The sequence below is a fragment of the Salvelinus namaycush genome, chromosome 20 (genome assembly GCF_016432855.1).
Source record: "Salvelinus namaycush isolate Seneca chromosome 20, SaNama_1.0, whole genome shotgun sequence".
Taxonomy (NCBI): domain Eukaryota; kingdom Metazoa; phylum Chordata; class Actinopteri; order Salmoniformes; family Salmonidae; genus Salvelinus; species Salvelinus namaycush.
This window is the reverse complement of record NC_052326.1, coordinates 39,192,692-39,206,977: the sequence shown is the minus strand read 5'-3', so window position 1 is coordinate 39,206,977 and position 14,286 is coordinate 39,192,692. Positions and strand designations below refer to the sequence as shown.

General features: G+C 41.7%; 1 protein-coding gene across 1 annotated transcript in view; it reads left to right on the top strand.

Moving 5' to 3' along the window:
* The window catches only part of LOC120064806 (receptor-type tyrosine-protein phosphatase gamma-like), a 178,832-nt gene that overhangs the window by 107,563 nt on the left and 56,983 nt on the right, over positions 1-14,286 (top strand). The window contains exon 4 of the mRNA XM_039015404.1: positions 1,495-1,643. Coding sequence (XP_038871332.1) covers positions 1,495-1,643 — 149 coding nt within the window. The remainder of the gene's footprint in view (positions 1-1,494; positions 1,644-14,286) is intronic.

The following is a 14,286-nucleotide window of genomic DNA, read 5'->3' as shown; positions in this document are numbered from 1 at the left end:
AGTCCACATATATTTTACAGTAAGAATATAATGGAATATAACAGAAGAAAATAGAAAGCATATGTATCCCAAATGTCTATTGCTGATTGTTACCAGTAACCTACTCACATGAGGAACATGCAGGGAGCCACAGTTATTCTAGGAAAAAGTTATATTTTGAAACAGAGACCATCCCTGCCATTTGTGGAGTTGTCATTAGAAACGTTAGAATCTGCTCTTTCTGATAGGGTATAGCAATCAAATGTCTGGCCTGCATGGACCTCTGTAGGATGATATGGAACAAGTACTATTTGATCTCCTTTCCCTTCTTTGTCATTACACCCTGCGCTGGTCATCTGTCACTATTTGACAATTGATAATATTGTCACCCCTCAGACTACTTTAGGGAGAGAACAGCTCGTGGCTGTAGTGTGTGTGGTCCTTGATTATGCTGCGTGCCTTCCTCAGGTACTGTTTCGAGTAGATCTCCTGGATGGGTGGGAACACGATCCTAGTGATGTACTGGGCTGTCTTCAACACCCTCTGAAGGGCCTTGAGGTCGTGGACGGAGTTGCTCCGTACCAGGCCGTGATGCAACCAGTCAGTATGCGCTCGATGGTGCAGTGGTAGTATTTGAAGAGGACTCTGGGAGGCATGCCGAATTTCTTCAGCCACCTTAGTATTTGCAGTCTATGCCCTTTTGGATCAATCAATAAATTTTCTGACTGATTACAATTTACATTTGGTGTCCTGGGGTTTCTTATGACCTATTTTAACATAATAAAGGCATTCATTTAGCAATTTATTGTTTATTATCGAATATTTACACAATTGAAATATCAACAGCATGACCGTCATGGCCATTCTAGCAGTTATGGAGTTTCGGCGCTCCAAGTATTAACTGAGAGATCTGTGAATTAGCATGTCATCAGGGACTTTTTAGGCCAATGATGACAGCAAAGAAGAAGGCTGTTATGTGTCCCACTCCCAGAGTCCCCTAGCTTCCAAAAGGCTTCAGTAGACAAATACTTTCATTTAGGAGTAAATTAAACAGGATGTTCTGGTATCAAGTGCATTTTACATTGGTCTCAGTCATAACGGTTCTCAACAAAACCAGAATGGACAGAGGCACATTCTCAGAGAAAAGGTAAGTCACAGATTGACGTAAGACACTTTCCAGATAACTAATGAAGTTATCCCTCCCCTTACTGACTATCTGCTTTCCCTCTACTCTTATCTTCTACCCTTATCTTCATTGTATTATCTTCCTCTCCATCTATCTATCTATCTATCTATCTATCTATCTATCTATCTATCTATCTATCTATCTATCTATCTATCTATCTATCTATCTATCTATCTATCTATCTGATGAAAGCTATTGATGGCAGAATTGTTATGCTTTTGATTGACGAAAAATAAAACATCAGCTTTTAATTGTGAGTGAGAGTCACGCCTGTTTCTCAACTAATATTCCCTATGCTCATTTGTATTCACTTTCCCATCTCTCCCCAGTGGCCGTGCTGCTGAAGGATGACTACTTTGTACGGGGGGCAGGACTGCCTGGACGCTTCAAGGCGGAGAAGATTGAGTTCCATTGGGGTCAGAGTAACGGATCAGCAGGGTCAGAACACAGCATCAACGACAGGAAGTTCCCTGTGGAGGTAAGATTAGTTGGCCACAGAGGACAGGGGGTGTAGGGGTTAGATCATATGGACACAGAGGACAGGGGGTGTAGGGGTTAGATCATATGGACACAGAGGATAGGGGGTGTAGGGGTTAGATCATATGGACACAGAGGATAGGGGGTGTAGGGGTTAGATCATATGGACACAGAGGACAGGGGGTGTAGGGGTTAGATCATATGGACACAGAGGATAGGGGGTGTAGGGGTTAGATCATATGGACACAGAGGACAGGGGGTGTAGGGGTTAGATCATATGGACACAGAGGATAGGGGGTGTAGGGGTTAGATCATATGGACACAGAGGATAGGGGGTGTAGGGGTTAGATCATATGGACACAGAGGACAGGGGGTGTAGGGGTTAGATCATATGGACACAGAGGATAGGGGGTGTAGGGGTTAGATCATATGGACACAGAGGCTGAGGGCTGTAGGGGTTAGATCATATGGACACAGAGGCTGAGGGCTGTAGGGGTTAGATCATATGGACACAGAGGATAGGGGGTGTAGGGGTTAGATCATATGGACACAGAGGATAGGGGGCTGTAGGGGTTAGATCATATGGACACAGAGGATAGGGGGCTGTAGGGGTTAGATCATATGGACACAGAGGCTGGGGGCTGTAGGGGTTAGATCATATGGACACAGAGGATAGGGGGCTGTAGGGGTTAGATCATATGGACACAGAGGATAGGGGGCTGTAGGGGTTAGATCATATGGACACAGAGGCTGAGGGCTGTAGGGGTTAGATCATATGGACACAGAGGCTGAGGGCTGTAGGGGTTAGATCATATGGACACAGAGGATAGGGGGCTGTAGGGGTTAGATCATATGGACACAGAGGATAGGGGGCTGTAGGTGTTAGATCATATGGACACAGAGGCTGAGGGCTGTAGGGGTTAGATCATATGGACACAGAGGCTGAGGGCTGTAGGGGTTAGATCATATGGACACAGAGGATAGGGGGGTGTAGGGGTTAGATCATATGGACACAGAGGATAGGGGGCTGTAGGGGTTAGATCATATGGACACAGAGGATAGGGGGCTGTAGGGGTTAGATCATATGGACACAGAGGATAGGGGGTGTAGGGGTTAGATCATATGGACACAGAGGATAGGGGGTGTAGGGGTTAGATCATATGGACACAGAGGATAGGGGGTGTAGGTGTTAGATCATATGGACACAGAGGATAGGGGGCTGTAGGGGTTAGATCATATGGACACAGAGGATAGGGGGTGTAGGGGTTAGATCATATGGACACAGAGGATAGGGGGCTGTAGGTGTTAGATCATATGGACACAGAGGATAGGGGGTGTAGGGGTTAGATCATATGGACACAGAGGCTGAGGGCTGTAGGGGTTAGATCATATGGACACAGAGGATAGGGGGCTGTAGGTGTTAGATCACATGGACCCAGAGGATAGGGGGCTGTAGGTGTTAGATCATATGGACACAGAGGCTGGGGGCTGTAGGGGTTAGATCATATGGACACAGAGGATAGGGGGCTGTAGGTGTTAGATCATATGGACACAGAGGCTGAGGGCTGTAGGGGTTAGATCATATGGACACAGAGGATAGGGGGCTGTAGGTGTTAGATCATATGGACACAGAGGATAGGGGGCTGTAGGTGTTAGATCATATGGACACAGAGGATAGGGGGCTGTAGGGGTTAGATCATATGGACACAGAGGCTGGGGCTGTAGGGGTTAGATCATATGGACACAGAGGATAGGGGGCTGTAGGTGTTAGATCATATGGACACAGAGGCTGAGGGCTGTAGGGGTTAGATCATATGGACACAGAGGATAGGGGGCTGTAGGTGTTAGATCATATGGACACAGAGGATAGGGGGTGTAGGTGTTAGATCATATGGACACAGAGGATAGAGGGCTGTAGGTGTTAGATCATATGGACACAGAGTATAGGGGGCGAGACTGAGGGTGTTTATGGTTGAGACTGATACACTGATCCCAAAAAAGAAGGATGTGTCAGTGCAGGCTGTGAACCTAGAGTACAGGAGGTTACTGCAACTCAACGGGGTGAGTATAACCATGTAGGCCTCATGCTGAGTGGATGACCGTAATTGTCTTATTTGAGAGATGTGCAAATAGAGAGTGACAGAAAGACTGTGGCCGATACGGAGAAAGCAAGAGAGAGACACACATTGATTGCCTATTGTGGCTGTCCTTTGCGATGCAGATAAATTCTCACCCTGATGGCAGATTAATCATTCACACTGAGTCAGGAGTCAGAAGTGGAGAGACACTTTCAGCATGTCAACACAGTGAACTTTCCAGCACCTAAAGCACTTAACTCTGCGCTAGCATTATGTCTACAATGTTGAATCAGCCACCTGTTTTTGAATCCTTTGCATACAAGTGAAATAGAAGGGAGAGCTCTCCATGTGCTGCTTTTCTCTCCCATGTCTCATAGACCTGGGAATTCTTTCCAGCTAGGTTTCTTTCTAGCCTAGCACTGTTCTTATAAAGCCTTCCCTCTGGCAGTCAGGGCCCGTATTCATTAAGCTTCTCACATAAAACCTTCCTTCCTTGTCTGTCTTTGTAGCGTTAGCTCTTTTCTTATAGAGCTTTTCTTCCCTACATGTTTCTGATTCTGAATGCTTGTATAATTACGATCACCATTTTGTCTCCTCACATCTTTCTGTGACCAATGAACCGTTAAAGGGCACTGGATGGATGATATGCAGCCATTCTAATTGAAAGCAGTTCTCAGTATGGCTCAGTTGATAGAGCATGGCACTTGCAATACCAGGGCTGTGGGTTTGATTCCCACAAGGGGCCAGTATGAAAAAAGGTATGAAAATGCACACTCACTAAAGCCTGTAAGTACTGTAAGTCGCTCTGGATAAGAGTGTGTGCTAAATGACTAAACTCTAAATGTATTAGCTGTTGTACATATGGCTGCATTTGATAGTGCTGCCGTTACCTTTTGTGGTGGTAATTACAGATGTGTAATTAACTTTGATGAAAGGTTTGTCTGGTTAGTGGGTAGTTAAGGGGGAGGAAGGAAAGGAAGCAGGAGAAGAAAAGGTAAAGGGATTTATGCTATTCATTTCTGTTCAAATATTTGACTGGTTACAGGATCCTAGGTGTTTGACGCTAGTTCCTATTTCACAGTATGGTTGTTTTCAAGCAAGGGGGAAGGCCGATGACATCACGACTTCCCATCAAACCCTACTCCTTGCAGTTTGCAGTTGTGTCAAAAAACACAATTTTGCGCAGTTGTGTCTAAAAACACTCTTTTGCTCAAAACATATTTTTGTTACCCTTTAGTGTAAAGGTCGGCCGATTTAATCGGAATGGCCGATTAATTAGGGCCGATTTCAAGTTTTCATAACAATCGGAAATCTGTATTTTTGGACACCGATTTGGCCGATTATTATTTTTTTACACCTTTATTTAATCTTTATTTAACTAGTCAAGTCAGTTAAGAACACATTCTTATTTTCAATGACTGCCTAGGAACGGTGGGTTAACTGCCTCGTTCAGGGGCAGAACGACAGATTTTTACCTTGTCAGCTCGGGGGATTCAATCTTGCAACCTTACAGTTAACTAGTCCAACGCTCTAACCACCTGATTACATTGCACTCCACGAGGAGCCTGCCTGTTACGCAAATGCAGTAGAAGCCAAGGTAAGTTGCTAGCTAGCATTAAACTTATCTTATAAAAAATCAATCAATCAATCATAATCACTAGTTAACTTCACATGGTTGATGATATTACTAGTTTATCTAGCGTGTCCTGCGTTGCATATAATCGATGCGGTGCGTATCGTTGCTCCAATGTGTACCTAACCATAAACATCAATGCCTTTCTTTAAATCAATACACAGAAGTATATATTTTTAAACCTGCATATTTAGCTAAAAGAAATCCAGGTTAGCAGGCAATATTAACAAGGTGAAATTGTGTCACTTCTCTTGCGTTCATTGCACATGCAACAGTTTGGGCTGCCTAATTTGCCAGAATTTTACGTAATTATGACATAACATTGAAGGTTGTGCAATGTAACAGGAATATTTAGACTTATGGATGCCACCCGTTAGATGAAATACGGAACGGTTCCGTATTTCACTGAAAGAATAAACGTCTTGTTTTCGAGATGATAGTTTCCGGATTCGACCATATTAATGACCTAAGGCTCGTATTTCTGTGTGTTATTATGTTATAACTAAGTCTATGATTTGATAGAGCAGTCTGACTGAGCAGTGGTAGGCATCAGCATGCTCGAAAGCATTCATTCAAACAGCACTTTCCTGCGTTTTGCCAGAAGCTCTTCGCTGTGCTTCAAGCCTATCAACTCCCGAGATTAGGCTGGAGTAACCGATGTGAAATGGCTAGCTAGTTAGCGGGGTGCGCGCTAATAGCGTTTCAAACGTCACTCGCTCTGAGACTTGGAGTAGTTATTCCCCTTGCTCTGCATGGGTAACGCTGCTTCGAGGGTGGCTGTTGTCGTTGTGTTCCTGGTTCGAGCCCAGGTAGGATCTAGGAGAGGGATGGAAGCTACACTGGCAATACTAAAGTGCCTATAAGAACATCAATAGTCAAAGGTATATGAAATACAAATCGTATAGAGAGAAATAGTCCTATAATTCCTATAATAACTACAACCTAAAACTTCTTACCTGGGAATATTGAAGACTCATGTTAAAAGGAACCACCAGCTTTCATATGTTCTGAGCAAGGAACTTAAACGTTAGCTTTCTTACATGGCACATATTGCGCTTTTACTTTCTTCTCCAACACTTTGTTTTTGCATTATTTAAACCAAATTGAACATGTTTCATTATTTATTTGAGGCTAAATTCATTTTATTGATGTATTATATTAAGTTAAAATAAGTGTTCATTCAGTATTGTTGTCATTATTACAAAAAAAATGTTTTAAATCGGCCGATTAATCGGTATCGGCTTTTTTTGGTCCTCCAATAATCGGTATCGGTATCGGCGTTGAAAAATCATAATCGTTCGACCTCTACTTTAGTGTGTGTACTTTACTGTATTTATACTGGGTGAGGCTAATGCTTAAGAGGATGTGAATGATGCTGAATGGGTGTAAACAAAGAAGAAAAATGCCATTTTCTTCTACTTGTCTCCTAAGTGGGATAACACGTTTATCAACTGCAGCATAACTTTCCCATGTTTCCTCTAACTACAGTGATATACAAATTTGACGCTCTGAGGCTGTACTTTTATAAAAAGTAAAAAAATAAATAAATCTGGTCACATACAGTGCCATTAAAAGTATTTACACTCCTTGACTTTTCCCACATTCTGATGTTACGTCCTACATTTAAAATTGATTAAATTGAGATTTTTTGGGTCACTGGCCTACGTAAAATACCCCATAATATCGAAGTGGAATTATGTTTTTTGAAATGTTTACAAATTAATAAAATTGAAAAGCTTAAATGTCTTGAGTCAATAAGTATTAATCAAATGTATTTATATAGCCCTTCGTACATCAGCTGATATCTCAAAGTGCTGTACAGAAACCCAGCCTAAAACCCCAAACAGCAAGCAATGCAGGTGTAGAAGCACGGTGGCTAGGAAAAACTCCCTAGAAAAGCCAAAACCTAGGAAGAAACCTAGAGAGGAACCAGGCTATGAGGGGTGGCCAGTCCTCTTCTGGCTGTGCCGGGTGGAGATTATAACAGAACATGGCCAAGATGTTCAAATGTTCATAAATGACCAGCATGGTCAAATAATAATAATCACAGTAGTTTCCGAGGGTGCAGCAAGTCAGCACCTCAGTAGTAAATGTCAGTTGGCTTTTCATAGCCGATCATTAAGAGTATCTCTACCGCTCCTGCGGTCTCTAGAGAGTTGAAAACAGCAGGTCTGGGACAGGTAGCACGTCCGGTGAACAGGTCAGGGTTCCATAGCCGCAGGCAGAACAGTTGAAACTGGAGCAACAGCACGGCCAGGTGGACTGGGGACAGCAAGGAGTCATCATGCCAGGTCGTCCTGAGCCATGGTCCTAGGGCTCAGGTCCTCTGAGAGAGAGAAAGAAAGAGAGAATTAGAGAGAGCATACTTAAATTCACACAGGACACCGGATAAGACAGGAGAAGTACTCCAGATATAACAAACTGACCCTAGCCCCCCGACACATAAACTACTGCAGCATAAATACTGGAGGCTGAGACAGGAGGGGTCAGGAGACACTGTGGCCCCATCCGATGAAACCCCCGGACAGGGCCAAACAGGAAGGATATAACCCCACCCACTTTGCCAAAGCACAGCCCCCACACCACAAGAGGGATACCTTCAACCACCAACTTACCATCCTGAGACAAGGCAGAGTATAGCCCACAAAGATCTCCGCCACGGCACAACCCAAGGGGGATCACGTCAGTGACTCAACCCACTCAAGTGACGCACCCCTCCTAGGGACGGCATGAAAGAGCACCAGTAAGCCAGTGACTCAGCCCCTGTAATAGGGTTAGAGGCAGAGAATCCCAGTGGAGAGAGGGGAACCGGCCAGGCAGAGACAGCAAGGGCGGTTCGTTGCTCCAGAGCCTTTCCGTTCTCCTTCACACCCCTGGGCCAGACTACACTCAATCATAGGACCTACTGAAGAGATGAGTCTTCAATAAAGACTTAAAGGTTGAGACCGAGTCTGCGTCTCTCACATGGGTAGGCAGACCATTCCATAAAAATGGAGATCTATAGGAGAAAGCCCTGCCTCCAGCTGTTTGCTTAGAAATTCTAGGGACAATTAGGAGGCCTGCGTCTTGTGACCGTAGCGTACGTGTAGGTATGTACGGCAGGACCAACTCGGAAAGATAGGTAGGAGCAAGCCCATGTAACGCGTTGTAGGTTAACAGTAAAACCTTGAAATCAGCCCTTGCCTTAACAGGAATCCAGTGTAGGGAGGCTAGCACTGGAGTAATATGATCAAATTTTTGGGTTCTAGTCAGGATTCTAGCAGCCATATTTAGCACTAACTGAAGTTTATTTAGTGCTTTAGCCGGAAAGTAGAGCATTGCAGTAGTCTAACCTAGAAGTAACAAAAGCATGGATTAATTTTTCTGCATCATTTTTGGACAGAAAATTTCTGATTTTTGCAATGTTACCTAGATGGAAAAAAGCTGTCCTTGAAACAGTCTTGATATGTTCGTCAAAAGAGAGATCAGGGTCCAGAGTAACGCCGAGGTCCTTCACAGTTTTATTTGAGATGACTTTACAACCATCAAGATTAATTGTCAGATTCAACAGAAGATCTCTTTGTTTCTTGGGACCTAGAACAAGCATCTCTGTTTTGTCCGAGTTTAAAAGTAGAAAGTTTGCAGCCATCCACTTCCTTATGTCTGAAACACAGGCTTCTAGCGAGGGCAATTTTGGGGCTTCACCATGTTTCATTGAAATGTACAGCTGTGTGTCATCCGCATAGCAGTGAAAGTTAACATTATGTTTTCGAATGACATCCCCAAGAGGTAAAATATATAGTGAAAACAATAGTGGTCCTAAAACGGAACCTTGAGGAACACCGAAATGTACAGTTGATTTGTCAGAGGACAAACCATTCACAGAGACAAACTGATATCTTTCCGACAGATAAGATCTAAACCAGGCCAGAACTTGTCCGTGTAGACCAATTTGGGTTTCCAATCTTTCCAAAAGAATGTGGTGATCGATGGTATCAAAGGCAGCACTAAGGTCTAGTAGCACGAGGACAGATGCAGAACCTCGGTCTGACGCCATTAAAAGGTAATTTACCACCTTCACAAGTGCAGTCTCAGTGCTATGATGGGGTCTAAAACCAGACTGAAGCATTTCGTATACATTGTTTGTATTAGACCCCTTTGTTATGGTAAGCCTAAATGCATTCAGGAGTAAACATTTCCTTAATAAGTCACATAATAAGTTGCAAGGACTCACTCTGTGTAACACTAGTGTTTTACATTATTTTTGAATGATTACCTCATCTCTGTGCCCCACACATACATTTATCTGTAAGGTCCCTCAGTCAAGCAGTGCATTTCAAACACAGATTCAATCACAAAGACCAGGGACTTTTTCCAATGCATCTCAAAGAACGGTGCCTATTGGTAGATTGGTAAAAAATAAAAATGCAGACATTGAATCTCCCTTTGAGCATGGGGATGTTATTAATTACACTTTGGATGGTGTATCAATACACCCAGTAACTACAGAGATACAGGCGTCCTTCCTAACTCAGTTGCCGGAGAGTAAGGAAACCACTGAGGGATTTCACCATGAGGCTAATGGTGACTTTAAAACAGTTAGAGTTTAATGGCTGTGATATGAGAACTGACGATGGATCAACAACATTGTAGATACTCCACAATACTAACCTAATTGACAGAGTGAAAAGGAAGGAAGCCTGAACACAAAGTGTTATGTTTGGGGCAAATCCAATTCAACACATTACTGAACACCACTGAACACCAAGCGTAGCGGTGGCTGCATCATGTTATGGGTATGCTTTTCATCGTTAAGGACTGGGGAGTCTTTCAGGATAAAAATAAACAGATTGGAGCTAAGCACAGGCAAAATCCTAGATGAAAACCTAGTTCCGTCTGCTATCCATCAGACTTTGGGAGAAGAATTCACCTTTCAACAGGACAATAACCTTAAACACAAGGCCAAATCTACACTGGAGTTGCTTACCAAGAAAACAGTGAATGTTCCTGAGTGGCCGAGTTACAGTTTTGACTTAAATCTACATGGCAAGACCTGAAAATGGTTGTCTAGCAATGATCAACAACCAATTTGACAGAGCTTTAAGAATTTTAAAAATAATAATGGGAAAATGTTGCACAATCCAGGTGTGGAAAGCTCTTACAGACTAACCCAGAAATAATCTGTAATGATTGCCAATGGTGCTTCTACGCTGAACAAAAATATAAACGCAACATGTAAAGTGTTGGTCCCATGTTTCATGAGCTGAAATAAAAAATCCCAGAAATGTTCCATATGCACAAAAAACGTATTTCTCTCAAATTGTATGGACAAATTAGTTTACATCCCTGTTAGTGAGCATTTCTCATTTACCAAGATTATCCATCCATCTGACAGGTGTGGCATATCAAGAAGCTGATTAAACAGCATGATCATTACACAGGTGCACCTTGTGCTGAGGGACAATAAAAGGCCACTCTAAAATGTGCAGTTTTGTCACACAACAAAATGCCACAGATGTCTCAAGTTGCAATTGGCATGCTGACTGCAGGAATGTCCACCAGAGCTGTTGCCAGAGAATGTCATGTTAATTTCACTACCATAAGTCACTTACAATGTTGTTCTAGAGAATTTGGCAGTACGTCCAAAAAATATATTTAGTACATTTTTCATTCAGGCTGTAACACAACAAAATGTGGAATAAGTCAAGGGGTATGAATACTTTCTGAAGGCACTTTATATAGCCATTTAGTTTATGGCTCACGTGTGACAAGAAAAAAATTACTTGAACTCAGGGGACAGTCGATATGTTTCCATTAACTTGTCCAGTGTTTTTTTTTTGTCGACATTTTTAAAGTGGCATAGAAAATAGATGCAACAATTGCCTACTACGGTGTGTTTCCATTTAACAATCTTGTGTCGATTAAAATCAGCTGGACATAATGATGTAACACCTAAAAATAGAAAAAATGACACCTACGGTGTTGAATAAAAATGAGGTGGTTGAAGTGTTTCCATTAACTATTTGTGACTGACTGCCTTGTAGCAACATTTGAAATTGTGTTTTTTACATTGGATAAAAGCAGAGACAAAATGGTATATCATACACTGTATTTGAAAAACAATGGGACAGTAATTCTGCTTTGAAAGTTGATAAACTTGTAACCTCACTTTTTGAGAAAATGGCCTTTGAATGTTTTGGTACCAACTGGGGAGCTCGTCTTTGTCTACACCCATTCAGCATCGTTCACACCCTCTTAAGCTTGCGCCCGACCCATCTCTTTAAGGGTCGCTAGTTAACCTCTACTTCCACACAATCCCGGATCCGGGAGCACCCCCATCAGTAAAAAAGCTGACTAGCATAGCCTAGCATAGCGTCACAAGTAAATACTAGCATCTAAATATCATTAAATCACAAGTCTAAGACACCAGATGAAAGATACACATCTTGTGAATCCAGCCATAATTTCTGATTTTTAAAATGTTTTACAGGGAAGACACTATGTAAATCTATTAGCTAACCACGTTAGCAAAAGACACCACTTTTTTTACTCCACCATTTTTTTCCTGCATAGGTAGCTATCACAAATTCGACCAAATAAAGATATAAATAGCCACTAACCAAGAAACAACTTCATCAGATGACAGTCTGATAACATATTTATTGTATAGCATATGTTTTGTTAGAAAAATGTGCATATTTCAGGTATAAATCATAGTTTACCATTGCAGCCACCATCACAACTCTCACCAAAGCGACTAGAATAACTACAGAGAGCAACGTGAATTACCTAAATACTCATCATAAAACATTTCTGAAAAATACACAGCGTACAGCAAATGAAAGACAAACATCTTGTGAATCCAGCCAATATTTCAGATTTTTTAAGTGTTTTACAGCGAAAACACAATATAGCATTATATTAGCTTACCACAATAGCCAGAAACACAAGCCATTTACCAGCAGCAAAGGTTAGCGATCGTAAGAAACAAGCAAAAGATATATAATTTTTGACTAACCTTCATAAACTTCTTCAGATGACAGTCCTGTAACATCATATTACACAATGCATATAGGGTTTGTTCGAAAATGTGCATATGTAGCGGCACAAATCGTGGTTATACAATGTGATTAGTGGCCAAACTTCAAGCAATCTGTCCGGCGCCATCTTGGAGAGGCACCTAATCTAATCGATAACTAATCATAAACTTGACTAAAAAATACAGGTTGGACAGCAAATGAAAGATACATTAGTTCTTAATGCAACCGCTGTGTTAGATTTTTAAAATTAATGTTACTACGCATACAGCGTGCGCTAAAGCGAGACCGCACCGAAATTCATGGCGGAATTATTGTTTAACATTTGTCAACATAAATACGAATTAACAGCATAAAGACTTCTTACTATTTGATGAGCTTCCATCAGAATCTTGGGCAAGGTGTCCTGTCTCCAGAACAATCGTCTTTTGGTTGAAAGATGTCCTCTTCTCCTGTAGAAATAGCAGCTAACGCTAGCCATGTGCCGGAGAGGTGTCCAACTCGCGATAGCGCGTGACAAAGAAATTCCAGAAAATCGCAATAAACTGATATAAACTGCTATAAGTCGGTTTAAATTAACTACCTTATGAAGTTTTTAAGACAAAAATCAAATTAAATCAGAGCCGGAGAAATAGAACTGCTAAAACGAAAGCTTTTCAGGACGCCATGGTGATGTCCCTCCTGCTTTTATAGTGCCCCAGATGGTGCAATCCACTCCATTCAAATTCTCACCGCTTACTGACATCTAGAGGAAGGCGTATGCAGTGCATGTAGCCCCATAGCTTACATGGGAATTTATAAACTGACCCTAGAACAGAGACCTCGATTTCAGAAATCTCACTTCCTGACAGGAAGTGTGCTGCAGAATGAGTTCTGTTTCACTCAGAGAAATAATTCAAACGGTTTTAGAAACTAGAGAGTGTTTTCTATCCAATAGTAATAATAATATGCATATTGTACGAGCAAGAATTGAGTACGAGGCAGTTTAATTTGGGAACGAAATTTTTACAAAGTGCAAACAGCACCCCCTATTGAGAAGAAGTAACTTTAAATGAAAACGACTTTGTCAAAATTCGAAACCTTTAATATCTGAAAATTTAGCTAGCTAGACTATCTTACCCGTTACCCGCTCTGAAATCGGTTGTCGCATTGACATTCTATTAAAATGGATACTTGCATAGTGGAGTCTTTTGTTATGATATGTAGCTAGCTAGCTACAATGAAATGACAAATATTTAGTCAAAATTAGAACCGTGTAATATATGAAAATGTAGCTAGCTAGACTATCTTACCCGTATACATCATGGATGGACGCTTCTCCCTGTCACGGATGCCATGGTTACCCTTAGTTTGAAGAAGTAATCCTTAGACAGGTTTTTTTCTCCATCTCCTTAGCTATCATACTCTAATTCCACTGATTTCAAAACTCGGTCCTCCAGAAAGTAGAGAGCAACACTTATGCAGTTCTACTAAGCAATATATATTTTTTAAAGCAGCGTTAGATAGGATTACCTACACATACTAACCATCTCAAATAGTCAGAAGTGTGCTATATGGCAGACCAATCCGAACTCATCTCTCGGCATATCCAGCCCACTCATTATCTCAGCCAATCATGGCTAGCGAGAAGGTTGCTCAATTTTTCTGTGGCTAAACCAACTAGGCTCATAATTTAACAATTGTATTCATATTTACAGATGGCATACAAGTTTGTTATTAAGGCACATGAAAGTTCACTTGTTCCAGAAGGCGTTTCTGCCAAAAAAACATATTTTGATTAAAAAAAAGACTACATTCAAATGGCTCTCATGTGAAGTAGTGACCGCGACATACATAATTTATCTGGTAGCGTATGAAAGCCAGCATGGATAGAAATGCAGGAATTTACTCATATTTGCCATATTCTAATAATTATCA